We start from the raw sequence: 26,413 nt of genomic DNA on the forward strand, positions 1-26,413 counted from the left end.
TGAAGAATATGAATCTCTGGATTTTTCTTGAAATCCAACGTTGAATTTTCCTTAATCATGGTCTCTTTAGCTGTCTAAACAATCGTGAACATGGAGAATTTGTTTCATAGAGAAAATAGCAGCCAGGCCATTGTGGTGGTTGAACAATCGTAGTAAAAGCAGCTTTAGGTGATGGATAGGCACACCCACATGAGTTAAATGACCTACCTAATCAATACTTACCTTAAGCATCATATAGCTAACACGCATGGATGCACATGCTATATAACAATTCGGGTGTGATTCCATCGTTACCAACCAGAGAATGGATCAACCAAAAGGAATTTTTTGTGTTACTGGAGCTTCAGGCTTCTTAGCTTCTTGGCTTGTGAAGAGGCTTCTCCTTGAAGTGATTGGAACAGTCAGAGATCCAGGTTTCTCTATCCATCTTGCTTTGTTTCGGTTGCCTGTCATTGCTTTAAAGGTAAGCCGAAGTGAGACTCAGTTAGTTTCCCTGTTGTGGCAGGAAATGAGAAGAAACACGCGCCACCTTTGGAAGTTGGAAGGGGCAAAGGAGAGACTAAGGTTGGTGAAGGCAGATTTAGTGGAAGATGGAAGTTTTGATAACGCTATAATGGGATGCCAAGGAGTTTTCCATACTGCTTCTCCTGTTCTCAAACCTACCTCTAATCCTGAGGCATGATCCCACTACCTAATCTTTGTGTATTCATTTTATAGAATTTCTTTTTTTAACACTTTCTTGTGATCTGGTAGGAGGAGATTTTGAAACCAGGTATAGAGGGCACACTGAATGTACTGAGATCATGCGGGAAGAATCAGTCCTTGAAGCGTGTGGTCTTCACCTCTTCTTCCTCAGCAGTCAGGATCAGAGATGATTTTGATCCCAATATCCCTCTTGACGAATCAGTTTGGACCTCTGTTGAACTCTGCAAGCGTTTTCAGGTTTGAATAGCCTTCTATACAAACAAAGAGCCGAGATCACAATATCTTAATCATATTAGGTCTGGTATGCATTATCAAAGACATTAGCCGAGCAAGCTGCATGGAAATTCTGTGAAGAAAAAGGTATTGACCTCGTCACTGTTCTACCATCTTTCCTCGTTGGACCCAGCCTACCTCCTGATCTTTGCTCTACAGCATCTGATGTCCTTGGATTGCTGAAAGGTAGATAACATCATCAAATAGCTCCCTTGTCCTCTGTTGCAAAATGCTTGTAACTTGTTACATAGCACAACAGGAGAAACAGAGAAATTTCAATGGCATGGACAAATGGGGTATGTTCATATCGATGATGTGGCAAGACCCCACATACTCGTTTTCGAGCACGAAGCAGCCCAAGGCAGATACATTTGCAGCTCTAACGTTGTTAGTCTAGAGGAACTGGTGTCCTTCCTCTCCGCACGTTACCCATCGCTCCCTATCCCTAAGAGGTTTGACATTGATCTTGTGACACCTTTTTATCCTTGACAATAAAGCAACCAACTAGACGGTCAAATAATCTTCTCTTTTAGTACATTCAGGTTTGAGAAGCTAAACAGACTGCGTTACGACTTTGACACTTCGAAGATAAAGAGTCTCGGACTCAAGTTCAAGTCTCTTGAAGAGATGTTCGATGACTGCATTGCCTCATTTGCAGAGAAAGGCTATTTATCTCATGTTGTTCCTCTTAACAATTCACAATAAACCAGTAAAGTGTTGACAAAGGTAAAGAAGAATTATAATAATTAATATCGAGAAAGAAAAGTCAGGATTGTATAATCCTAATTGATCCAAAATAAATAAATAAAAGTTAAACTTTAAAAAATTCAAACGTAACAATAAACTTTAAGATTCAAAGACTAAACCTTATTATTCACCACTAGTCTGTTCTGAGACGACAATGGAGATTTTGTCGTTGCGAGAAAGTGTTCGAATAATCTTTCTAAACATACGGTAACGATGGTCCAATACTAAGAACATCTTGTCTAATGTTTTTGTGTTTTTAAGCACAAGTTCGACGAACAAAGGCAGGTGCTTTGACTTAACATTCCAATGGACAGCATCTTCTGATCTCAGACACAACAGCGCCTTATTGAAGCCTGATGACAAGATGTGGTCAAGACGCTTTGCCTGTAAAACAAGAAAAAAAAAACATATGGTTCTTGGGTTCAGATGATAGTTAGAACATCAAAATAATATTAAATTAAAAGAGGTTATGGGTAAGATAGATATATACCAGTTCGATGTCGCAATGAATTGTGTGTACTGTTAGCTTCTTTAAATCATGCGAGTTTTGTAACAACATTTTTATGCCAGGGATAACATAACGAAAGATCCTTGTCCCAAGTGTCAAAGCTTTGACCTTGAACATTGGAAAAGGAACACCACGATGCTGGGCAACAGATAAAACCTAACACAAAGAATCATCGATCAGAAACTTTATAAGAAAAAACAAAGCCTATTGGAAACTAATGAATCGACAAACTTTTTGAGGGTTTTTGCATAGACATAGACCCTTAAATCATGAAGAATTTTTTTTTTTTCTGTAACTGAAATTCTTAAGAAATATTTCAAACCCCTAGAATCGGGTCCTGATTAGAAAATATACAAGAATGGGGCCAAAAAGTATATATACCTGAAGAAGGTTTCCTCCAAAAGTAAGTTTCTCAACATGCTGTAGCTTTTCTAGCGTATTCATCACCGTGGGTTGAAGAGAACCCACTTTGTAGGGTAGTTCATTCGTGCAAATGTTGACATTAGCTTCGGTTAAAGACGAGACATCAACTAAAGTACATGGGAACCAAGAGTATCTCAAATAGAGATAATGTATATGGGGTGCGTCAATATCTTTTGGCCCCGTATTCCAACTGTTGCGCTCTACTACTAGTGTTCTCAAACACGGTGATCTGCTAAGATCAAGATTACTTAGTTTATCGCAACGATTCAATGTTAAGCTCTCGAGAACGGGACAACCAGATAGAATCTTAGCCATAGATTCATCAGAGACACTACATCTAGTCAAGGAAAGGTTCTTGAGAGATGTCCAAGACACTGAGCATTTGGGAGACATACCACAGAACTTTAAGGTGAGTTGCTTGAGAGAGGAGCTAACATAGAAGAACTCAGGAATATTATACTCTGCAAGCCAGAAAGACAGGGACATATTCTCCACGCGCCGGGACATGACGAACTCTAGCCACTTGTCTATGTGGGGAATATCGTCTTTCTTGTCGCTTTCGAGGTGAAAGTGCATCATCTTGGGAGCGGTGTAGAAAGCTGGGGTTTGATTAATCCAAGCGTTGTTAAGTTCAGAGCTGTTGAAGGAGAGGGAAGGTGTATCACACCATACATTCCTCCATCGTTTTGACAAGAGCGAAGTTCTGATTGCGTATTTGGTTGGAATATAGGTGAGGATATGTTGGAGGATCACATCAGGTAGACCGCTTATTGTTTCTCCTTTCACTTTAAGCCGGCGATCACCACCGTGGGATCGCCGGCTACGGACTCTTCTAGAGGCGGTGGCTCTCTCTTCCTTCATTTCAACAATAACTTGCGATTTTCTTACGGTTTACTATTTTTGGCAGCTTTAGGGTTTACCTTTTCTACAAAATAGCTTCTAAAGCACGCATCCTATTGGCTGTTACCGACAATTACTCGGCCCATAAGAGAAGGTGTACCTTATAAAATAAGCTCTTTCAATACATACGGGGTTGAGAAGCTAAACAGGCTGCATTATGTCTTTGACACTTCGAAGATAGAGAGTCTCGGGCTCAAGTTCAAGCCTTTTGAAGAGATGTTCTTTCACTGCATTGCCTCATTTGTTGAGCAAGGCTATTTATCTCGTGTTGTTTTCCTCTTGATCCAAAAAGAAGAAGAAGGATTATCTTAAGGTAAAGAAGAAGGATCTTAAGGTAAAAGTGTAGACTTAAGGTAAAGAAGAAGGATCTTATACGAAAGAACAGCCATGAATAAATAATCATAATTGATCCAAAAACATAAATAAAAGTTTTATCTTGAATGTTCAAACGAGGTTCGTTGTAACTAAAAATATTTTTTAAGAGACTAAACCCTGTGGTTCACCACACGTCTAATTTGCCTAGGCAATGGAGACTTTGTTGTAACGATAAAGTTTTTGAATCATCTTTTTGAACATATGGAATTAGTTGTCCAATACTAAGAACATCTTCTTCAATGTCGTTGTGTTTTTAAGCACAAGTTCCACGAACAAAGCCAAATATGCGTTGACTCTACATCCCAATGGACCGCATCTTTTGATCTCCGACACAACTGAGCCAGACTGATGCTTTCCAATGCCAAACAGTTGTCAATATGCTCTGTCTGTAAAAACAGAAAAAGAATAAAAACATATGATTCCTGGATTCGATGATAGTTAGAACATGAAGTAATATAAATTAAAAGAGCTTTAGGGTAAGATAGATATATACCGGTTTGGTTTTGCAATGGATTGTGTGTAATTTTAGCTTTCTAGAACAGAGAAGTTTCAATGGCATGGACATATGGGGTACGTTCATATCGATGATGTGGCAAGAACCCACATCCTAGTTTTCGAACACGAAGCAGCCCAAGGCAGATACATTTGCAGCTCTAACGTTGTCAGTCTAGAGGAACTGGTTTCCTTCCTCTCCGCAAGTTACCCATCACTCCCTACCCCCAAAGAGGTTTGACACTCATCTTCTAACCTTTCCTCAAACCTTTTTAAACTTAAACTAAAGAAAACAAATAGACGGTGATATAATCTTATCATTGAATACATCCAGGTTTGAGAAACTAGATAGACCGCATTACGACTTTGAAGCTTCGAAGGTAAAGAGTCTCAGGCTCAAGTCCCTTGAAGAGATGTTCGATGACTGCATTGCCTCATTTGTAGAGCAAGGCTATTTATCTCATGTTGCACCTCTTAATTTCACAATAAATCAGTAAAGTGTTGACAGAAGTAAAGAAGAATGATCTTTTAATTAATTAATTAATTAAGTAAAGAAAGAAAAGTCAGGATTGTATAATCCTAATTAATTAAAATAAAAAATAAATAAAAGTTGATCATTAAAAGAGGTTCAACGTAACAATATTCAACAAGACTCGAGACTAAACCCTATGATTCACCACTAATCTGATCTGAAAAGGCAATGGAGACTTTGTTGTTGTGAGAAAGTTCTCGAATATCTTTCTGAACTTACGGTAACGATCGTCCAATACTAAGAACATCTTGTCTAATGTCTCTGTGTTTTGAAGCACAAGTTCCACGAACATAGCCAAGTGCTTTGACTCTACATCCCAATGGCCCGCTACTTTTGATCTCCGACACAACTGAGCCGGACTGAAGCTTTGCAATGCCAAACAGTTGTCACGATGCTTTACCTGTAACAACAGAAAAATAAAAACATAAGTTTTTGGATTCAGATGATATAGTTTAGAACATCAAATAATATAAAAAAAGAGGTTAGATATATACCCGTTTGATGCTGCAATTGTTTGTGTGTAATGTTAGCTTCTTTAAATCACATGAGTTCTGTAACACCCTTTTTAAACCAAGAATAACATACTGAAAGATCCTTGTCTTAAGTTTCAATGATTTGACCTCGAACATCGGAAAAGGAACACCACGAAGCTCGGTAAAAGATAAAACCTAACATAAAGAATCAGTGATGAGAAACTTTATAGGCCTATAGCATTAGAGAATATGCAAGAATGGAGCCAAAAAGTATACTTGAAGAAGGTTTGTTCCAAAAGTAAGCTTCTCTACATGCCGTAGCTTTACTAGCATATTCATCACCTTGTCTTGAAGAGATGTTTCTTTTCCGTTCGTGTTCGTGCTAACGCAAAAGTTGACATCAGCTTCGGTTAAAGACGAGACATCAACTAAAGTACATGGGAACTGAGCGTATCTCAAATAGAGATAATGGATATGTGGTGCCTCAATAACTTTTGGCCCCGTAACCGAACTGCTCCGCTCTACTACTACTACTGTTCTCAGACGCAGTGATCTGCTTAGATCAAGATAAATTAGTTCATGGCAATTATTCAATGTTAAGCTCTCGAGAACGGGACAACCAGATAGAATCTTAGCCATAGATTCATCAGAGACACTACATCTAGTCAAGGAAAGGTTCTTGAGAGATGTCCAAGACACTGAGCATTTGGAAGACATATCACAGTACTTTAAGGTGAGTTGCTTGAGAGAAGAGTCGACGTAGAAGAAGTCAGGAAAACTATACTTGACAAGCAAGAAAGACAGGACCATATTCTCAACGTGCCTGGACATGACGAGCTCTAGCCACTTGTCGATGTGGGGAACATCGTGGTTCTTGTCGCTTTTGAGGTGGAAGTGCAACATCCTGGGAGCGGTGTATCCAGTTGGGGTTTGGTTAATCCAAGCGTCGTTAAGTATAGAGCTGTTGAAGGAGAGGGAAGGTGTATCACACCATACATGCCTCCACCGTTTTGACAAGAGAGAAGTTCTGATGGCGTATTTGGTTGGAATATAGGCGAAGATATGTTGAAGGATCACATCAGGTAGACCGCTGATTTTATCTCCTTTCCCTTTAAGCCGCGGTCACGGTCACTACCACCGTGGGAGCGGCTACGGACTCTTCTAGCGGCGGGTGTACTCTCTTCCGCCATATCAACAATAACTTAACAATTTTTTAAGGGTTTACTCTCTATTAGGGTAACCTTTTTTTTCTTACAAAACAGCTTTTACCACTCGCATCACTATAGGCTTTTACCGAGAATACGACTCAGCCCAGAAGATAGACCGCATTACGACTTTGACACTTCTAAGGTAAAGAGTCTCGGGCTCCAGTTCAAGTCCCTTGATGAAATATTTGTTGAGCAAGGCTATTTATCTCATCTTGCGCCTCTTAACTTCACAATAAAGTGTTGACAAAAAGTAAAGAAGAATGATCTTTTAATAATATCAAGAAGAAAACTCAGGAGTGTATAATCCTAATTGATCCAAAATAAGTAAATAAAAGTTGATCTTCAAAAGTGATTCAACGTAACAATACTCAATAAGAGTCAAAGACTAAACCCTATGATTCACCACTAGTCTGTTCTGAGAAGGCAATGGAGACTTTGTTGTTGCGAGAAAGTGTTCGAATCATCTTTTTGAACATACGGTAACGATCGTCCAATACTAAGAACATCTTGTCTAATGTCTCTGTGTTTTTAAGCACAAGTTCCACGTACATAGCCAAGTGCTTTGACACTTCATCCCAATGGACCGCTACTTTTGATCTCCGACACAACTGAACACTTAAGCCTTGGCATGCCAAACAGTCGTAAAGATGCTTTTCCTGTAGAAACATTAAATAAATAAATATATATATATATTATATATATATATATATATTATGGTTCTTGGATTCAGATAATAGATAGAACATCAAAATAATATTAAAAAAAAAGTTAGATATATACCAGTTTTATGTCGCAAGGGATTGTGTGTAATGTTAGCTTCTTTAAATGAGTTCTGTAACACCCTTTTTAGACCAAGAATAACATACTGAAAGATCCTTGTCTTAAGTTTCAATGATTTGACCTTGAACATCGGAAATGGAACACCACGACGCTCGGCAAAAGATAAAACCTAACATAAAGAATCAGTGATCAGAAACCTTATAGGCCTAATGCAAACTAATTAATAAACCAACTGATCTAGGCCATTAGAGAATATGCCATCGTATACCTGGAGAAGGTTTGTTCCAAAAGTAAGCTTCTCTACATGCTGTAGCTTTTCGAGCATATTCATCACCTCGGCTTGAAGAAAAGTACTATCACTGGATGTTACTTTTCCTTTCGTGTTCGTGCTAACGCAAAAGTTGACATTAGCTTCGGTTAAAGACGAGACATCAACTAAAGTACATGGGAACCAAGAGTATCTCAAATAGAGATAATGTATATGGGGTGCGTCAATATCTTTTGGCCCGTATTCCAACTGTTGCGCTCTACTACTAGTGTTCTCAAACACGGTGATCTGCTAAGATCAAGATTACTTAGTTCATCGCACGATTCAATGTTAAGCTCTCGAGAACGGGACAGCCAGATAGAATCTTAGCCATAGATTCATCAGAGACACCACATTCAACCAAGGACAGGTTCTTGAGAGATGTCCAAGACACGGAGCATTCGGGAGACATATCACAGTATTTTAAGGTGAGTTGCTTGAGAGAGGAGCTAACGTAGAAGAAATCAGGAAAACTATACTCTTCAAGCCAGAAAGACAGGGACATATTCTCCACGCGCCGGGACATGATGAGCTCTAGCCACTTGTCGATGTGGGGAACATCGTGCTTCTTGGCGCTTTCGAGGTGAAAGTGCATCATCTTGGGAGCGGTGTAGAAAGCTGGGGTTTGGTTAATCCAAGCGTTGTTAAGTGTAGAGCTGTTGAATGAGAGGGAAGGTGTGTCACACCATACATTTCTCCATCGCTTTGACAAGAGTGAAGTTCTGATGGAGTATTTGGTTGGAATAAAAGTGAGGATATGTTGAAGGATCACATCAGGTAGACGGCTGATTGTATCTCCTTTCACTCTAAGCCGGCGATCACCACCGTGGGAGCGGCGGCTACGGACTCTTCTAGCGGCGGTGGCGCTCTCTTCCGCCATTTCAACAATAACTTGAGATCTCTTAGGGTTTAGTCTTTTTGGCATCTTTAGGGTTTACTCTTTTACAGAACAGCTTTTAAAGCACGCATCCTATTGGCTGTTACCGACAATAACTCGGCCCAAAAGAGAAGGTGTGTCTTATAAAAGTAAGCTCTTTTATGTGGAGAAAAACACAAATATACGATGAAATAATCTTCTCTTTCAATAAATACAGGTTTGAGAAGCTAAACAGGCTGCATTACGACTTTGACACTTCGAAGATAAAGAGTCTCGGGCTCAAATTCAAGTCCCTTGAAGAGATGTTCGATGACACCTAGTTAAATTAATATTTTGATATTTTATACATTTGAATAACTATGTGTAATTCTATAATTTATGTTAAGTAGCACGCTCTTCTCTAGAGAGTAGAGAGGATAGAGTGTTAAAGAAAAGCCATGAATAGATAATCACAATTGATCCAATACATAAAATAAAAGTTCATCAGGAACTAAACCCTATGATTCACCATGAGTCTAATTTGCTAAGGCAATGGAGACTTTGTTGTAACGAGAAAGTTTTTGAATCATCTTTTTGAACTTATGGTATTGCTTGTCCAAGACTAGGAACATGTTCTCTAATGTCTTTGTGTTTTTAAGCACAAGTACGACGAGTGAAGTCAAGCGCTTTGCCTTAATATCCCTACGGACCGCATCTTTTGATCTCCGGGACAACTGAGCCATATTGAAGAGACAAGCTGTTTTGCCTGTAAAGCAAGAAAAATAAAAACATATGGGGTTTTTGGATATATTCCGATGATAGTTAGAACGTCAAACGATATATAAAGAGGTTTATCGTAAGATAGATATATACCGGTTTGGTTTTGCAATGGATTGTGTGTACTGTTAGCTTCTTTAAATCATGCGAGTTTTGTAACACCCCTTTTATGCCAGGAATAACATAATGAAAGATCCTTGTCTTAAGTGTCAATGCTTTGACCTCAAACATTGGAAAAGGAACACCACGAAGCTGGGCAACAGATAAAACCTAACACAAAGAATCATTGATCAGAAATCTTACAAGAAAACAAAAGCCTAATGCAAACTAATGAATCCACCGACAAAAAGTTTATGAAATCAATTTTCCAAGGCAATTAGAGACATTGACTTTGGACCCTAAAATTTTTGAAGTTTTTTTGCATAGACATATTTATAATAATGGAAAAAAAACAAATTTTACTAAAATTCTTAAGAAATATTTCAAACCCCTAGAATTGGGTCCTGATTAGAAAATATACAAGAATGGGGCTAATGTGAAATAAGTGGTGGAGTCATTAGAGTTCGCCCTAGAGAGAAACTCTCTCAAGCCCGCATACCAAGGCGCCGTTCCGATGGATCTTCCCAGCTCCAACCACGCCGCTCTTCCCTCCTCTCTCTGAATCAGCTCTGTTTCTCTCCATGGCCAAGATGATGACTACTTCTCCGTCTTGTCTCAGGCCTCCTCCAGATCCGCCGCCGCCGTTGTTCCTTTGCTTGATGCAGCCTTGCTCCTCCTCCGTTAAGATGTTGGTGACAGCTCTTCCACTTCCTTCACAGCCCAGGCCTCCTCCAGATCCGCCACGTCCAAGCACTTTCCGGTTGAAACTCCCTCCCGTCAAGCCACCAGAACCTCCAGATCCACCAGACGCCTCCGTCAGCCTCGTTCTTCTTAGAATCTTCGTTAATTTCTCCAGCTCTTCTCCACAAGTTACTCAAATCCTAGATTATATGTTTAATCTTTCAAGGGATTCAAGTAAGCTCAGTGATGGTGCTGTTGCTCTTGTGTTCACTGGTGACATTATCTTTGTCTACTGGCGTTCTTTTCCTGTGGTATACAGGTTGTATCAAGCGTTCTTTTCCTGTGGTATACAGGTTGCATCTTTATCAGCTCGGAAATGGTCTTCTCACAGATCTTATTCAAGCCTTCCTTTTATCCATCCGCTTATAGACGTCCAGGTTCACCTTAGCTCCTTGCTCTCTGGTCATCCTTATTCTTTTGAATGGGATGCAATGCTAGATGTGTTGGTGATTCCGGCTTTAGTTGGTAATGTACTGATGGACTCAGTGTCCTTTGGCTTTATCTTTGTGTCTCCTAGTGGTTTTTATGTTGTGGTTATACAACTCTTCACTGCAGTATGCAGTCCTATTATTGTATTCAACCTGGTTTGTGGTGCAGCGTATGTGTCTTTCTCCTTTTGGTGGCAGTTGAAAGAGAAAATCATTGGGATGTGTTACTTGGTGAATATGGTTATGGCGGGTATTGATTGCCCGCTTGGCTCTTGTTTGGAGCAGTCTCTTTTCCCAATAATACTTCATTTATGGAGTGGATGGGATGAACATGTGTGGCTGGTATTGCAAGGATTCTCCTCTCGGCTAACACTCTTCCCTGCCTTTAGTGCAGTGGTTGTGACTCTTAGGGTTACACGAGATGCAATCTTTCAAGAAACTTATGAAACTGCTGTGATGCGATTTCTAATGTTTACTTGTTGTGATCTGTATTTTCATTTTATCTTATGTTTTAGCTGTTTCGTACTCTATTTGGCTCTTGTAGCTTTGTTGTACTCTCCTTTCATGGAGGTTAAACTCTTCTAAGTTCAATACAAGTTGGTTTGATCAAAAAAAAAAATACAAGAATGGGGCCAAAACGTATATATACCTGAAGAAGGTTTCCTCCAAAAGTAAGTTTCTCAACATGCTGTAGCTTTTCTAGCATATTCATCACCTTATCACTGTAGGTTATTACTTCATTCGTGTCGACATCAGCTTCGGTTAAAGACGAGACATCAACTAAAGTACATGGGAACTGAGCGTATCTCAAATAGAGATAATGGATATGTGGTGCCTCAATAACTTTTGGCCCCGTAACCGAACTGCTCCGCTCTACTACTACTACTGTTCTCAGACGCAGTGATCTGCTAAGATCAAGATAACTTAGTCCATGGCAGCGATTCAGTGTTAAGCTCTCGAGAACGGGACAGCCAGATAGAATCTTAGCCATAGATTCATCAGAGACACTACATCTAACCAAGGACAGTTTCTTGAGAGATGTCCAAGACACTGAGCACTCAGGAGACATATCACAGTACTTTAAGGTGAGTTGCTTGAGAGAAGGGTTGACGTAGAAGAAGTCAGGAAAACTATACTTGAGAAGCAAGAAAGACAGGACCATATTCTCAACGTGCCGGGACATGACGAACTCTAGCCACTTGTCTATGTGGGGAGCATCGTGCTTCTTGTCGCTTTTGAGGTGAAAGTGCATCATCTTGGGAGCGGTGTAGCCGGTTGGTGTTTGGTTAATCCAATCGTCGTTAAGTATAGAGCTGTTGAAGGAGAGGGAAGGTGTGTCACACCATACACGTCTCCACCGTTTTGACAAGAGAGAAGTTCTGATGGCGTATTTGGTTGGAATATAGGTGAAGATATGTTGGAGGATCACATCAGGTAGACCGCTGATTGTGTCTACAACAGCACCATCACCACCGTGGCAGTGGCGGCTACGGACTCTTCTAGCGGCGGTGGCGCTCACGTCCGCCATATCAAACTATAACTTGCGGTTCTCTTAGGGTTTTACTATGTTTATTACAAAACATCTTTTTAAAACACGCATCCTATTAGCTCTTGTCTACAGTTATGAGGCCCAAAATACTACGTATCTTATAAAACAAACTCTTTTTTTTTTGTTAAATTTATAAAAAAAAATAAACACTTATTCGATCAAAAACATATTCTCACATCCACACTTCTTCAGTCATTAGGAGATATAAAAAAAAAAAGATTGTCAGAACATTTAACTTAGCAGCCAGGGGCGCAGGAACACATGTATGGAAGACGCAAGTAGAAGAGTGAAAGAAACTATTTAGTAGCCTGAGCGATGATATTGCTTATGGAACCAGCTTCCTCTTTTGCCGCTTCCACCATTTGATCCTTCAAGAAACAAAACAGACAGAGAATATTATATGTCGAGACAAATCCAATACAAGACTAATCTTGTCATGTCCATGTTGTTTTACAAAAAAGAATTAGAAAGACAGGTTACCTGAGCAGATATAATCCTGGCTACAGTCTTCTTGCTTGACTCCTGGAGCTCCCCGGCAATCAAAAGTTCATCCAATATGTAATACGCCTAAGGAAGTAACAGAAAGTGTCAGCGAATTAAGAAACCAAGTGTTGAGTAGTAATGACAGAGTAGTGGAGTGTTTGTGGTAAATAGTATTTAATTCACCTTGTGGAAGTTAAAAATCAAATCGAGTTCACACACCTGAAAAGACCAAAGATTAAAACTCATAAGAAGTGGAAGCAGAGGTTATATGCCAACGTAGGTGATTTTTTTGTAACTGACTCACACTTCCGAAATAGCGGTCGAGAATCTCAACGTAGTGATGAATGATCTCGAGGACCTCCAGCTCGTTATCCTCCGCATCAATACACATACAGAAGTAGAGACTCGCGTATCTTTTGTAGACGACTTTGTAGCCTCTCCACTCAACGAAATTGCAGAGCTTGGGACCTCGATTCAGAATCACTCCACTGAGCTCACGTATAACCTACACCAAAACATCATATTTTTCCAATGTTTTTAAGATGAATGCATCAGAGACTAATTTAAAGAACCCCTGTTACCTTAGATCTTTCCTTCTGCGTATAAGGGGAGTACCATTTGGTGAGCCTAACTTTTCCTTGGCGGCTTACAAGAAGCACGAAATGTATCTGCGAAAACAAACACACACAAACATTACACCAAAAGATTTCACCTTTGATTGTTCATTTGATCCAAATAAATGATTAAAGTAATCAAGGAGGATCGAGCAGACGAAATCAAACCCAGAAGCTAAGCATATGAGGAAATATCAACAATTTTCATATAAAGGTACAGACTTTGAAGTAAATTATGCAATTCTCAGAGATCCAAAGCAGAATAAAGTTATGACATCAGACAATCGTCGGATCAAAAGCTAATAAACGATTCGAGGAACAAAGTGATTGTAAAAAAGTGCAGATCTTTTACCATGATTTCGTAATTCGAAGACGGATGACAGCGAAAGAAGACGAATACGCTGATGAATGATCCGATCCGGTCCGGTCCGGTCCTCTGTTCTCTGTTCAAACAGGTCGAGTGCTATGGGGATATAATTGTCATTTAAGGTTATTCTAAGTGGAATGCATTTCGGGTCGGATCCATGGTCCGCGATCCGGACTCTTGATGTATGTATGTACAATCATTTTTGTTTGATTCATGATCAAATTAATACATACATTATTACTCCTCCATTGCATAACAACAAACATGAAAATTTTCTAATTCATTATAATCTGAATTAATAACAAGTTCTACTACTTCTTCATCGCTGGTAAACAAAGAAAATGTCAATCATTTAGAAAATAATTTTAATTTTGGGTTTCCTTACAAATAGAATAGGTTCATATGGATCACATATATAGTCGAAGCGAATCTTGACATAAATAATCACTGATGTTTCTTTTTTCAGGGAAAATAATCACTGATGTTTCGAAATAAAATGGTTCACAGTCACATACGCAAGGATCTTGATATATATTTTCGAGTTTTATATAGGTCTTAATATCAAATTGCTTTTATATTTGTGTGTGTATATATTAACGTGCTTAATATGCAAAGGCAAGCCTATAGAAGATATTAACACAAACAATGGATAGAACTCTTGAAACTATTAGGAGAAATGAGAAAAGAGAATATCTTCCTTAATCTTAGAACCAGTGACGAATCTAGATTGATTTTCTAGACATCAAGGGGTGCACAACACTAGACCACCTCATCTAGCTGATTTCTGTGAAATTTTACACGCAAATTAATATTAATAAAAGTATGTGGACTCATGCCACCATGGTTAATGTCTTGGCTTCGCCCCTGCTTAGAACTGTGTACAATGTGAAGTAAATATACAAGTAATCCTCATTATATATATATAATATATATATATATACTTACAAATGTATCATAAGTGTTTATGTAGCATATGTACAATACAACTCGCTATTCTTGATAGAAACTAAAACAGAGAAAGGATTAATGGACTATATATTATGAAGTTATGTGCACAAGTCTCTCTCACATAAGCTTGTAGAGTAGTACAGTATATGTTTAGTTGAAAGTACACTCTCTAGAGAGAAGATATATTCGCTGCATGCAGGTTTCTCTTTTCTTTTTAGGGGGCTCAAGTTACAATGTGTATTTGGAGTTGACATCATAGAAAGTAGGGTTTTAGTTCTTCTCCCCAAATATTCTTTACCCTCCTTTGCCAGACAGTGGAAGTTCGAATTTATGACCAACATATTATATACTGTACTAAATGTCTTGCCTGCAAACACAAAAATTAGAACATCTTATACCAGTAATCAAAGACTTAATATGAAACATCAATTGAACGAATATGAACAAAAATCATTTTTCTTCTAACAATTCCTCGCCTAATAGAAGTTTATTAACTAGTATAACATGATATATATGTTAATTAGTGTATAACAACTAACTAGTCCAATCTATGTCACAAAATAATACTCCTCTGTTTAAAACGATTACACATTATATTCAAAATAAACAGCAAAGAAAAAGAAATTTAAGCTTTCGTTATCATTTCACACACCAGATTTGAAGGGAAAAAACAAACAAACCCTAGCTAGTATTCGCAACCGCTATGGCTAGTAGTCTGAAACCAAACTCAAAACGAAACAGAAAGTGTCACCAAAACGCTAAAACGCAGGTCTAGTAACACCTCCACCATCTCCTCCTCCTCCGCCGCCGCCTCCGCCGCTCATACCAAACATATCTCCGCCGGAGAATTGAAAATTGTTCATATTCATTCCAAGATTATAGAAAGCAACCCCTCCGTTTCTACCTCCCATGTTCGACTCACACATCTGGGCCTCACTCCTTGTAACCTCCGACGACTGAGACGCCTCCGGTTGCGGCTGCTGTACTCCAGTGGTTCTTGGCGGTGGAGTTTCTTCCTCTTCCATCGGCAGCCTATCGTAAACTGCGTTTGCAAAGGACGCAGCCATCAAGACTACTGGCCCCGAAGCAATCAACGAGCCAGCCACATTCCCTCCGACAACCTGTCCTTGCCCTCCGGCTAGATACACTGTCAAACCTCCTGCTCCCGGCGGCGCAGGCGGTGGAAGCGCAGTCCCTGTCAAAGACAAAATCTCAAACCGACCATGCAGCGTAATCACACCGCCACCCGTGGGAGCTGCCGGTTGCCGTATGGTGACGTTGGTGACCGCACCGGTAGCGCTTAAAATGCAAACTCCGCAGCCACGACGAGTGGCGTAGGTAGAAACAGCTTCGGATATGTCCGAGCCGGAGGTAACTTCGAGGACGTGGGATCTTAGGACGTTAGGGCTATCTCTGGTGATGATCGTTGGAGGTTTGGGTTTGTTTTTGGACCCCGCGGGACGGCCACGTGGACGGCGTCCGGAGGAAGAGCCAGAGGCGGTTGCTGAGCTGGTTGCTCCACCGGTGGGAGTGGTTTCTCCTTTTGCTTCATCTGCTTCAGATCTGTTGAGTTCCATGTTGTTATGGTCAGGTGGGGTTCTGGAATCTTCAGGTCTCTGTAGATGCAGTTCTTGCCCTAGAAGAGGGTGCATATAACCTGACATCGATAACAAAAGGAAATAACAAAAACAAGAAACTGCTGTTTGGTTTTTGGATTTTTTTGTTTATAGAGAGAGAGACAAAGACAAGAGTCTAGACAGAAAATGTAAGTGGTTTGCCACTGAGAGTGTTTCAAAGAGTGAATTTGATTAAACTTGCATTAATGTTACGGACAAAACAAGAAGACGACAATAGAGACACAAAACCCTACTGAATAGTGAGAGAAAGGGAGGGTCTACATATGTGAAAGAGGGTCGGTGAAATTTGTCTGGACCAGATCCAGATCTTCATGTGAAGTAATGAATGAAACAAAGGGAAGAGAAAGGAGTAAAGCAAGAGCATCAAAAATACTATTCAAACACGGCTCTCTTCTTCATTATAATATACGTAAATATATTATTTTATATATGTGCTGAAAATAATATATGTATGTATAAGAGGGTTGGTGTAGTGACTTTTTCTCGAGGAGAGCAACAAGAAAGAAAAAACTAAAATAAGATGTTGACGACTGAAGAAGGAATTGATGGATTCTAATTTCTCAGGGAGACAAAAGAAAGATATGGAGAAGTGAATTACGGAGATACAGAGAAAGATATTGCATGTTGATCATTTTCCAAGATAAAGCTGAAGGCAAACAAGAAAAAGAAAACAAAGAGAGATTAAAGAAAATACCTTTTGTGACGGTGAAGGCATGGTTTGGTTATATGATGACTGTAGGTTTTTGTTCTGTAAAAGACAAAAGAAATGCGATATGGTAGACTGTTATGATGTTTCAGTTCGAGAGCAATGTCAATAGCCGACCTAACTTTATGTTAGTGTTATTGTCGGTAACAACACATATTAGTCGTCCTCTTTTATTTCAACTATTGCATTTTACAAGATTTGGATCCGAGCGTTTAGTTACTTTCGGTTCCAACCACTATGTATAACTCTTACATATAAATCAAAATACGCTTTAACATGATGATCCAAAATTTCTTCGTATAAGACGTATATTTACGTAAATACCAAGAGATAATTTCGGTATATCTTTCGCCTATAACTAAAACTCGAGAATGATTCCACATATCTTACAATACATTATTGTTCAACGAAATGAGCTTGTGCTAACTAGATAAGTATAGTTTTTTTTTATCTTGGTTCGGAAGCTTTAGATCTTATGATTGTTGGTTTTAAATGAAGTAGATAAGATCATACGAAATACATTCTATAATCAAGCGAAATAAAACACTCTTAATCCAAGTGGACCAACAAAAAAAATTTCGAATCTTTAAGTAACATGCAATTAAAAGTATGATTATTTACTGTTCTGGTTGGGTAAAGATGTATAAGTCATACACGTTTTTGGTATGTTAAAGTGTAAATCAAGTGATTATATCTTTTTATTGTTCTTATATTTCACGTGCTCGTACAATTTCTCATTTCTCCACTAGATAATCGCATATGTTAATCTTTCTTTCAACAGATTTGACAATATCGAATAACTAATAGTATTTTATATATGATGCAGTGATGTACTATTACAAATTTAAACAACGGTAAAAGGAAAAAAAGCTAACCAAAGACTACACTTATTTGTCCACTCCACATGGACTATCGTACCTGATCGATCATTGAAAGGTTGAATAAAATCAGGTTTCGTAGCATCTTCGGTACGTTAAATGTAGTCGCTGATTTTTTTTCTTTTCAATCAGCTTCTTGGATATTTTCCATGGAAAACTATTGGTTGCATGTAGTCATGTAGAACAACGTCTATATTTCTTTTTTTTGTAAAAAAAAAGGTTAAACCCGGGTCAATGATGACACAAGCCTAACTCCCGGGTGGAGGTACATCCCACGGATAGACCTTCTCCTGGGCATTCAAATAAGTCGAAAGCATAACTCATATCCGTGTGGCCGGTGGGATTTGAACCCAGATTCGCCTTATTGGGTTTCTCAATTCCCTCAAGCGCCACTAGACCACCACCACCGGTTAACGTCTATATTTCTAGTTACTTGAAGTGAATATTACAAAATTATCACAATTTCTTGTTCGATATTTACCATTTAAAAAAGAGAGTTACTGTATATCTTTGTTATAGAACAAAATTGTTTGGATTTATGTTTATAAAATAGTCATATATACAGTGTGTTAAATTTACAAAATCCTTATTTTTTCATATACTAGTTGTAATAATTTTTGGGTCTTCAAATAGCATCATAAAATGTTATGTTGTCAAAAAAAAAAACAAATTATTCTGAAATTATCTGATGAATTTCTTTTACTTTCATTGTTAACCATGCTAATACATTATACATAAATTCTGATGGATTTTTTTTTCCGAATGATTCTTTGGAGTGGTTATGAAGTGATAGGACGAGTAAAGGTCAAATTTTTAAAAATGAATGTGTCATGAGTAGAAGAAGACAATGAAGCTTCACCATTGGTTGTTATTGTGAAAAGAGTGGATTTCACATGATGACCATTTGCTGTCTTCTTTTTTCTGATTTTAATAAAACCTTTTAAATTTCTCGAGCCACTCAATAGCATGGCTTCACTTTATATCTTTTTTTAATAGTTAAATATTGAAACTTTACATAGGAGATGCTGAAAATTCTTATGCATGCTTGCCAATATATTTCTTATAATTATCCTGTTTTAAAACTTCATTTCAAGAAAATAACATGAAACATCTATGTCCAAAATTTATTCGGGTAGAGAGCCAACCCCCAACACAAAAATAATTGTGGAAGAAAGAAAAACACAGATCATTGGGATTAATAACTTAAGCCACGAGCGACTTAACCTAAAATAGGACCAATGCACGATTTCAAAACATTGCTTAGGGCGTACGGCACTTGTGGAGAGCAATGCTCAGTCTTCACAAGATCTACCAACAAAGGGAAGACGCTCGAGACGTGTCTTTTAAGAGACTCTGCTTCCAATGAGCACAAGGCTTCGAGAGAAGAGACGAGCAACGAAGTCCTCGCCGTGGCCTCTTCTGTCCGGTCTGATTCCATAGGAAGAATCCAATGGATTGGTTTCGTCTGTTGTTGGTGTTGACCAGTGCAGTTAAGGTAGATCTTGACGACTTTTGAACATTCATTGACTAGACGAGACTCGAGTTCGAGTTCTTTGGAGACGTCTGAGTTGCAAGTAACCATGTCTTGTAGGAAGTTCAAGTAGGATTTGTTAGACTCGTTCTCGAAGATAAGTAGTTGAAGCTGTGTTAGGTTTTGGACAGAGCATGCTCTCTTGAATTTCCTTCGAAGGACTGTGTCGGTGTTTAGCTGCTGAGCGTGAGACGCGATGCATGAGAAAATGTCTGCGAGGATATCCACGTGTGATGCTGGCAATGAGTATTGGTTCCTTCTGTATAACTCACTCACGACCTGAAAAAACGTAATAGAGGAGTTATAAAAAAAAACAGAACAGTTGTTGGCTAAGTAAGAAGAGGAGATGGGTACCTCGACGATTTGAGACAAGACATCAATGTGTTTCTTTGTTCTGGAGACAACATAGGACATGATGTGAAGGTTATCATCATCAAGATCATCATTATTTACGCTTTGATCAGAAAACGTTTCAACATCTTCAATATCATCCATGGTTCTCAAGACTTTCATAAAACCCGCGAAAGTAAGCGACGCTGCTTCCTTGAGAGCCAAGAAAACCTCTGTCCATTCATCTTCAGATGCGCTACGAGCCAGTCCCTCAGCCAGACGAAGCAAGACAGAGACCCCCGAGCCTGTGGAGCCTTGAACAGGACTCTTTATAAACCCTAGAATGATTGACATGACGCTTGGAAGCTGAGACCTGACTGAGCTGAAAAAGTTGGCGAGTAGATCAACAAGAAGCTGCAATGCGAGTGTTGATGTCTCAGCGTCCCATGTAGCTTCTTCAGGGTCTAGAGAAGCTGAGGTTGGGGAATCACCGTTGCTGCTTTCTTCGAAGAGCATATCGGTTCTACTACGCATGTTGTTGTTGAAGACTGGGAGAATGATAGAGCTGAAGATTGCAGCCCAAAAGGGTCTTGTAAAGAGATGACCATGATCCATCATAATGTTGAAGAGTACTTCTATTGAACGCTTTCGAATCGCTGGTCTTGGATCTGAGGCTTGCTTTGATAAACCTGAACAAATAAAAACAATACTCAAAATCTAGAACGAAAAACCGAACACCCCATCCAGGGGCGGACCCACCTTGGAAGGGGGTATGGCACGTGCCACATACTGATTATATAAATTTCGTGTTCCAGTAGTACAGAAATAGATGCCTAGCTCTTTTGGTTTAAGTGGCTTCATTGCCCTCACCTAACTCCATGTTCGATTCCCGTCCCTGCCTTCTTTACTTTACCCCTTCTTAATTGTGTTTTTTTAAATAAAATGTCTTTCTTTCCTCTTTTTTTTTCTTTTTGTTACCTAAAACTATTTTTTTGTTATCTCAAATTTCTACACACTTTTTTTACCATTTCATACAATATTTTCCCCTTTTTTCTTTTTTTTGTTTTTGCTACATAAAACTATTCTTTCTTTTTTTTATTAACTTTTTTGTTTTTAATACTAAATTTTCTATAATAAAATATATAATTTATTCTAATTTCATTCTAACAATTATTTTCATTACTTTTTGATTTCTCAATACTTAGATTAATAAAAATAAAAGGAACAAAGGTTGTGAGTATTATATGCAGTATGAAATTTATAACATTACTTAAAAGGAAGAATTACAATTATAAAAATTAATTATAAAAATATGATATTATTTTTCTTTGTATGGTTAATTTAAAGTAAGATGTAAAAATATAATGAGTAACATAATTTTTTAAAAAAGAATTTATAAAGCCCATTTTATTAAATTTTTTAATATTTTAATTTTATATGTATGTTTTTTTATTGTGCCATATATTATATTATTTTCTAGGTCCGCCCCTGACCCCATCCATGCCTACTCCAATCATTACTTGTAAGTGTGTAGCAGTAAGTGATAGAAAGAGTAGAAGCCAACCTGAAAGCAGAGGAACCCAATAAGAAACTTGTTCATCAAGGTCAGTCGTAACACTCTGTCCATCAGATGAATCTTCCTTAAAAGCTGAGATGTTATCGTTCTTCAGCTTCTCGTTCAAGAAGAGTCCTCCTTCCGCAAGCTTGGAAGCGCAGAAACGAAGAAACTCTATGGTGTTGAAACCAATATCACCTTCAAACTTGCTGCTGGTGAAGGTGATGAGGCATCTGATGCAGTCAGCGTATACCGATATCTCAGTTTCAGTTATGCAATGAAAATGATCCCTCACGATCTTCTCTATCGTCTCAAAAGCCAACAGTACAATGTTCTTCCTCTCATCAACCGCAGCAGTTGTGAAAACCTAAACCAAAACAAGACCAATGTTAGGACAACACACTAAGAAAACAATAGACATTTGTTTTTGTTTACTTACCGTGAAGACACTTTTCCAACCAGATTGCACATTACTAACTCTACTGAGAACCATTTGAGAAACACATCTGACTATAAGCTCTCTAATCTCAGCCGAGCTGCTCTTCTGCATGACAACAACGAATGGTCTGAGAAACTCATGCTGGAAATGGTAGTTTGCTAGCTCCTCACGCTCCAAGAACTTCATTGAAAGCTGACGAAGCGAGTCCATTACAAATATTGCAACTGAGAGACTCTCTGATAAGCCAACTGACACAAAGAAGTCAGAGAGAACATTCCATATGCGGGACCAAACTAACCGGATCCGGTTCATGTTATAATGCCTGAAACAAATATTCTCTCATCAACCACATGTTTTCTTGTAAGACAAGTCTTAATAAATGAAAGAACTTACGCTGTCTCCACTAGTTTCGTGAGGCTAAAGACACGAGGATCTTCCGGCGACTGAAGCTCTGACATGGAGACTTTACAAAGCGCTTTAACGAAAGCAACTATAGCTTCACTGTTCAGCCTCTGGCTATTAGCATAGACATGGTTCAACTCAAAGTTGCCTATTTGATCAAGCAGATTCAAATTAGCAATGAAGTTCTTGATCTGCTCCGGAGTTACTAATTTGGGAACGGTTTTCACAAGTGAGGTACTATCATAAGAACCACCCCTGACAACAGCCATCACAGATGGGTTCTGAAGAGCGCCACGTTTCTTTAAATGTGGAAAACCTAAAGCCTTCTTTTCATCTACTTCAGCTTTTGTTGAAGGGATGTGACGTGCGTCTGCAGGTAATGATCCTTCTCCCAAGAGTTGCAGATGTTCGATACGTGAAAGGCAAGTTAAAATATGTTCCCAAGAGCCTTGTAGATGGTTACCATCTTCTATGGCTATTGTTATTATCGCCTGCATATTAATAGATTGTTAAATCTTAATTAATCAATTGCTTATGTTTAATTAGGTTTACAAGTGACTTTGTACCTTTACAGCATCAACATTTTTCTGCTTCATATCTGCAGCACAATGAAGATTAGTGAACTTGGCCATGGAAGTGACAAAAGCATCTCTCTGAGTTTGCATTCCCATAACTGCAGTGACGTGGACCGCATATCGGAAGCCTTGTAAGCACAGAGAAGTTGCCAGTCTATCATCACTCTGGTCAAGAGTGACACTGAATGCAGCAAGCATCGGTCCCCATGAGACCTCGAGTATGAACCTCAAGATGGAGACATCTGTAACACTATGATACACTGACCTGCAGACCAAGAACAGAACAACACATATATTGATAATAACACCAAGAAACAGATAATAAACGCACGCAGATATTATAGTGCTTACTCTGATTTCTCTGATTTAGCTTGGAACTGTTCCTGGATGTCTCTTATAAGCATCCTGTTGGCACCATGCGCTTTCTCATCTGGTTGCATCCAAGAAACCAGATTGAGGATGCCGTCTAAGCCCAGTAGCTTATTCAAGCCGTTCACCTGTTTACTTTGGGGGGCTAAAGTATCTGAGTTCATCTTAATCTCGTCTTTTACAACTCGGTCATAGAGAGAGCCTAGATACTCTTCAGGTAGGTCCTTGCCATCATCTATTCCCCGGTTATTGCGGACAAAGTCAGCTTTCGACATCTTAAAAATAACCATTAAAGAAGCATCATCAGGTACTGAAACTTGATGTATAGCAGCACACTACAAAAAAGGAAGCAAAGCAATTTACCTTATCCTTAACCATGTTGTTGTGTGCATCTGTGTTGAGCATAATCACAGAATAAGCCAGAACGTAAGCAGTGTCTGCACTTGTGAAAGAAGCAGGGTTGCATTTCCAGTAATGTTCTGCAAATTTCTCCATGATTCTGTCGATTTTCTGCGCTTCACCTGGTAGCCTAAACCCGCGTAGAAAAAACCTTATAGCTTCAACAAAATCCTTCCCTTGGAAATTAAACGAGTCCACATACGCATGCATAACTTTAAGTGGAAGCTCTTCTCTTTCACCAAGATAATCACCAATCACAGTTCCATTCAGCCCTGCTGTCTTCATCAGAAACGAAGCCACTTCCTCTGGAGAGTTGCCTATTTTCTTGCTGTTTATCAGAAACTCAATACCTTTAGAAGGCTTCCTATTAAACAAAGATATACCCTTCTGCAAAAAGAAAACACAACCCAACAACACTAAACATGTATGACCACCACGCGGATAATTAAAATCAAAAACTCATATTATCATCAAAAATGTTAAACCTGGAGTTCAATCTTGTAAGCTTTTCGTTGCTCAAGCATAGAAGCATCATAAGCTTCAGAATTAGTATCTGGCTGTGAGTCAGAGTCAGATATAGTTACTTCTTCACCAATCTGGCTTGCATTACTACTATCCATAGAAGCATATAACTGGGAGCCTTTAGGCCAAACAGTCTCATTCACTTTCAACTGCTGATCCATCCAGTTTCCCATTGCCTTGACTAGATTAACCAAAATTTTCACAGATTCATTCCTAAACGTACTATCTTGTGCTGGAGACAGAGTTGTTGATGAACCGGTGGGTGGTCCTAGAGCAGTTTTCAGAAGACCGTTGACAATCCTGCAATCATCTGATGGGATTTATAAGAGCCACTAATATTTTTTTTACTTTTTTATTAATGAGCGCCATGCAACAATCAATGTGTGGAGTAGTTGTTTATGACTAATCTAATAATAATAATACCTTTCTAGTATGTTAGAGGAGTCTACATCGCAGTCATAGTTTACAAAGATATCGACAATCAACTGCGGATCTTGAGACATTTTCTCCAGCAAGTTGAGGACAGTCATCTTCTGTAGGAAACTAGGCTGGAGAACATTCTCTAGCACACGGAGGACAATCATCGGAAAGAAAATTCCGATTTCCGATTTCAGGACTGATCTAAGCTTTGATAATAAGCTCATGAAGATGGCACATTGCAACTGGAATATAGACATGATTGAAACCGCACTGTTCTTTAGTAGTGACAAACATAAGTATTGCTTAACCGCATTGATGAAGCTGCATTGAGTGATAACACAAAAAAAAGTATTAAGACCACCAAACAAGCATCATGATATCATAATAACCAAAGATTAATTGACTTGCCTTTCATTAGAGCGCCAAACAGGACCACCATTGTCGATAATGACCTTAAGCAACTCAAGAGACAATGTCTTACCCCTCACCATGATCTGATCATCATTCTTCTCCTGCGAGGAGAATCTCATAGACAACTTACACAAGTTCTTGAACAAAAGGAAAGCGTCCTGTCTCATCTTGCTCATGTCACCACCGGTTAAAGAATCAGCATTATCTCCGTTATTGTTTTTCTCGTAGCTTCGAAACGAGGGGGAGTCAGGAGTCATAACGGTCTCGGTCTCCGGGTTCTGGAGAAGGATCTGAATGACATCAGGAGGAGGAAGAGGACTGCCCTGTCCCGCAGCCATGACCTCGTTCACAAACCCTTGGCAGAAATAAACAGAGCTGCCTTCGTTGACGCTCTTGTCCGTGTACGTCAACAGCTCGTTAACGTACACCGTCTTGACCGTCACGTCAAGCGAGTCCTCCTCGGATCTGGTGAAGATCACGAGCATCATCTGAGCCAGCACGGACTTGGCGCAGATCTGCGTCGTCCCGCTCAACCCGCCGAGGTAGATGTTGTAGCACGTCTTGACGACGTGGAGCAAGCAATCTCCGCGGATCAAGACGGAGGGAGATCTGACGGCGGCGAGGAGGACGCGGAGGACGGCGAGCTGGATCGGCTCCTCGGCCATGGCGCCGACCTTGGAGACGGCGTTGACGAGCTTGAAGAGGACGGAATCCTGTTTGGAGGACTGGATCTCGCCGCGGATGACGGAGAGGGAGAAGAGCTTGAAGGCGCAGTCGAGGGCCGGCTCGACGACTTTGGAGTAGGCGGTGTCGAGGGAGAAGAGGAAAGGCTGGAGGACGGAGTCAGCGTCGGAGGAGGAGAGGCCGGAGACGACGGAGGAGGGATCGTGGGTGTCGTCGGGGAGGGACTCGAGCCTGTCGAGGACGGATTTGCAGGAGGAGACGAGGTACGTGTGCTTGCGCCACGCGGCGTTCTTGATGATCTTGTCCAGAGACGGACCTATCACGCGGCCGCAGCGTGTGGCGCCGCCGAGTGTTTGTGACGTCGACATCGTCCCGGCGTCGTTTTGATTTAATTACGTTTCAAACTTTCAGAGAGAGAGAGAGAGAGGGAGAGGAGAAGAAGCATTGATCGTACGTTTCGTTTCGTTTCGTCAAAAGTGTTTGCATTCTTCATTTATGTACCCTTCTCTGTTTGCTGAATCGGTAAAAGGCTTCCCTGCTGAAAAGGGAGAGAGCGTGGAAATCACTTGCAACAGAAAGTGCGCGTGTGATTCTCTCTGTCTTTATTTATTACCACCACTCGTCTCCCACCTCGCTATGATCTCTCATCAAATGTTTTCAAAATATTTGTTAATACGATTTATAAGAGTGAAGTGCTCAGATACTCTTAATGAGGCAAAAAGTGATCTAGCATACTCTCACATGATCTGGCGTACTCTTATGTGTTTTGATACTCTTCCTTTCAATGGTCAATGTCTAAATTATCCTTTGTGTCTAAACCAATCAAAATCATTCTCTCTCTTACTCTATCTTCTTCCTTTTTTTCTCCACTGTAAATCTCAAACCCAGATTTAATTATTCCATTCAAATTCTATTCAATTTGGCATTCATCTTCTCCATTAATTCATTCTTGAAGAGGTTTAATTTCAAA

General features: G+C 39.5%; 7 protein-coding genes and 2 pseudogenes across 8 annotated transcripts; 2 read left to right on the forward strand and 7 right to left on the reverse strand.

Annotated features, from left to right (window-relative positions):
• Nucleotides 1-78: 78 nt before the first annotated feature.
• On the forward strand, nt 79-2,231 carry LOC108842094 (tetraketide alpha-pyrone reductase 1-like; annotated as a pseudogene).
• Nucleotides 1,692-3,643, reverse strand: LOC130508295 (putative F-box/LRR-repeat protein At3g18150). Its single transcript, XM_057003724.1, has 3 exons — nt 2,615-3,643; nt 2,216-2,389; nt 1,692-2,109 (listed from the first exon to the last, which is right to left on the reverse strand). Exons 1-3 carry the CDS (start codon nt 3,515-3,517, stop codon nt 1,849-1,851), a joined length of 1,338 nt encoding a protein of 445 aa, XP_056859704.1. The 5' UTR covers nt 3,518-3,643; the 3' UTR covers nt 1,692-1,848.
• A 1,397-nt stretch (nt 3,644-5,040) lies between these two features.
• On the reverse strand, nt 5,041-6,547 carry LOC130508725 (putative F-box/LRR-repeat protein At3g18150; the record flags this gene model as incomplete). The annotated part of the gene is made up of 3 exons (XM_057004376.1): nt 5,041-5,355; nt 5,450-5,623; nt 5,705-6,547. Coding segments are annotated over 3 exons (1,290 nt in total), but the record flags the coding sequence as incomplete, so codon positions are not given.
• A 383-nt stretch (nt 6,548-6,930) lies between these two features.
• LOC108839146 (putative F-box/LRR-repeat protein At3g18150) lies at nt 6,931-8,694 on the reverse strand (annotated as a pseudogene).
• A 229-nt stretch (nt 8,695-8,923) lies between these two features.
• On the reverse strand, nt 8,924-12,152 carry LOC108820010 (putative F-box/LRR-repeat protein At3g18150). 2 transcript variants are annotated; one of them, XM_057003726.1, is made up of 3 exons: nt 11,274-12,152; nt 9,416-9,626; nt 8,924-9,336 (listed from the first exon to the last, which is right to left on the reverse strand). In XM_057003726.1, exons 1-3 carry the CDS (start codon nt 12,150-12,152, stop codon nt 9,116-9,118), a joined length of 1,311 nt encoding a protein of 436 aa, XP_056859706.1. In that variant the 3' UTR covers nt 8,924-9,115. The 2 variants fall into 2 exon arrangements, with proteins under 2 accessions (XP_056859706.1, XP_056859705.1); XM_057003725.1 differs by having other exon boundaries at nt 8,927-9,345; nt 9,453-9,626.
• On the forward strand, nt 9,887-11,154 carry LOC130508296 (uncharacterized). Its single transcript, XM_057003727.1, has 2 exons — nt 9,887-10,409; nt 10,490-11,154. Exons 1-2 carry the CDS (start codon nt 10,037-10,039, stop codon nt 10,582-10,584), a joined length of 468 nt encoding a protein of 155 aa, XP_056859707.1. The 5' UTR covers nt 9,887-10,036; the 3' UTR covers nt 10,585-11,154.
• A 146-nt stretch (nt 12,153-12,298) lies between the features above and the next one.
• On the reverse strand, nt 12,299-13,768 carry LOC108837367 (AP-1 complex subunit sigma-1). Its single transcript, XM_018610423.2, has 6 exons — nt 13,623-13,768; nt 13,238-13,324; nt 12,961-13,161; nt 12,840-12,875; nt 12,654-12,740; nt 12,299-12,541 (listed from the first exon to the last, which is right to left on the reverse strand). The coding sequence occupies exons 1-6, from the start codon at nt 13,623-13,625 to the stop codon at nt 12,470-12,472; spliced, it is 486 nt and encodes a 161-aa protein (XP_018465925.1). The 5' UTR covers nt 13,626-13,768; the 3' UTR covers nt 12,299-12,469.
• Nucleotides 13,769-15,176: 1,408 nt separating this feature from the next.
• Nucleotides 15,177-17,136, reverse strand: LOC130508442 (AT-hook motif nuclear-localized protein 25). The gene has a single exon (XM_057003974.1). It carries the CDS (start codon nt 16,247-16,249, stop codon nt 15,344-15,346), a length of 906 nt encoding a protein of 301 aa, XP_056859954.1. The 5' UTR covers nt 16,250-17,136; the 3' UTR covers nt 15,177-15,343.
• A 1,736-nt stretch (nt 17,137-18,872) lies between these two features.
• On the reverse strand, nt 18,873-26,023 carry LOC108841473 (brefeldin A-inhibited guanine nucleotide-exchange protein 4). Its single transcript, XM_018614225.2, has 11 exons — nt 24,757-26,023; nt 24,352-24,669; nt 23,892-24,228; nt 23,371-23,793; nt 22,990-23,282; nt 22,630-22,903; nt 22,055-22,554; nt 21,662-21,983; nt 21,232-21,589; nt 19,692-20,356; nt 18,873-19,616 (listed from the first exon to the last, which is right to left on the reverse strand). The coding sequence occupies exons 1-11, from the start codon at nt 25,809-25,811 to the stop codon at nt 19,026-19,028; spliced, it is 5,136 nt and encodes a 1,711-aa protein (XP_018469727.2). The 5' UTR covers nt 25,812-26,023; the 3' UTR covers nt 18,873-19,025.
• Nucleotides 26,024-26,413: the final 390 nt, after the last annotated feature.

The sequence above is a fragment of the Raphanus sativus genome, chromosome 2 (assembly GCF_000801105.2).
Source record: "Raphanus sativus cultivar WK10039 chromosome 2, ASM80110v3, whole genome shotgun sequence".
Lineage (NCBI taxonomy): Eukaryota > Viridiplantae > Streptophyta > Magnoliopsida > Brassicales > Brassicaceae > Raphanus > Raphanus sativus.

What these genes read in the sequence shown, in the direction of transcription:
- LOC130508295 (XM_057003724.1), bottom strand. Translation starts at nt 3,517, where the DNA reads ATGAAGGAAGAGAGAGCCACCGCCTCTAGAAGAGTCCGTAGCCGGCGA. An exon ending in TTGGAGGAAACCTTCTTCAG is followed by an intron (nt 2,390 to 2,614) that starts GTATATATACTT and finishes TCTTTGTGTTAG; the next exon opens with GTTTTATCTGTTGCCCAGCA. An exon ending in TTCATTGCGACATCGAACTG is followed by an intron (nt 2,110 to 2,215) that starts GTATATATCTAT and finishes CTTGTTTTACAG; the next exon opens with GCAAAGCGTCTTGACCACAT.
- LOC130508296 (XM_057003727.1), top strand. Translation starts at nt 10,037, where the DNA reads ATGGCCAAGATGATGACTACTTCTCCGTCTTGTCTCAGGCCTCCTCCA. An exon ending in TGTTGCTCTTGTGTTCACTG is followed by an intron (nt 10,410 to 10,489) that starts GTGACATTATCT and finishes TGTGGTATACAG; the next exon opens with GTTGCATCTTTATCAGCTCG.
- LOC108820010 (XM_057003726.1), bottom strand. Translation starts at nt 12,152, where the DNA reads ATGGCGGACGTGAGCGCCACCGCCGCTAGAAGAGTCCGTAGCCGCCAC. An exon ending in TTGGAGGAAACCTTCTTCAG is followed by an intron (nt 9,627 to 11,273) that starts GTATATATACGT and finishes TCTTTGTGTTAG; the next exon opens with GTTTTATCTGTTGCCCAGCT. An exon ending in GATAAACCTCTTTATATATC is followed by an intron (nt 9,337 to 9,415) that starts GTTTGACGTTCT and finishes CAGGCAAAACAG; the next exon opens with CTTGTCTCTTCAATATGGCT.
- LOC108837367 (XM_018610423.2), bottom strand. An exon ending in TGATTTTTAACTTCCACAAG is followed by an intron (nt 12,741 to 12,839) that starts GTGAATTAAATA and finishes TTACTTCCTTAG; the next exon opens with GCGTATTACATATTGGATGA. An exon ending in CCAGGATTATATCTGCTCAG is followed by an intron (nt 12,542 to 12,653) that starts GTAACCTGTCTT and finishes TGTTTCTTGAAG; the next exon opens with GATCAAATGGTGGAAGCGGC.
- LOC130508442 (XM_057003974.1), bottom strand. Translation starts at nt 16,249, where the DNA reads ATGTCAGGTTATATGCACCCTCTTCTAGGGCAAGAACTGCATCTACAG.
- LOC108841473 (XM_018614225.2), bottom strand. Translation starts at nt 25,811, where the DNA reads ATGTCGACGTCACAAACACTCGGCGGCGCCACACGCTGCGGCCGCGTG. An exon ending in TCCTCTAACATACTAGAAAG is followed by an intron (nt 24,229 to 24,351) that starts GTATTATTATTA and finishes AGATGATTGCAG; the next exon opens with GATTGTCAACGGTCTTCTGA. An exon ending in ACAACATGGTTAAGGATAAG is followed by an intron (nt 23,283 to 23,370) that starts GTAAATTGCTTT and finishes GTTATTTTTAAG; the next exon opens with ATGTCGAAAGCTGACTTTGT.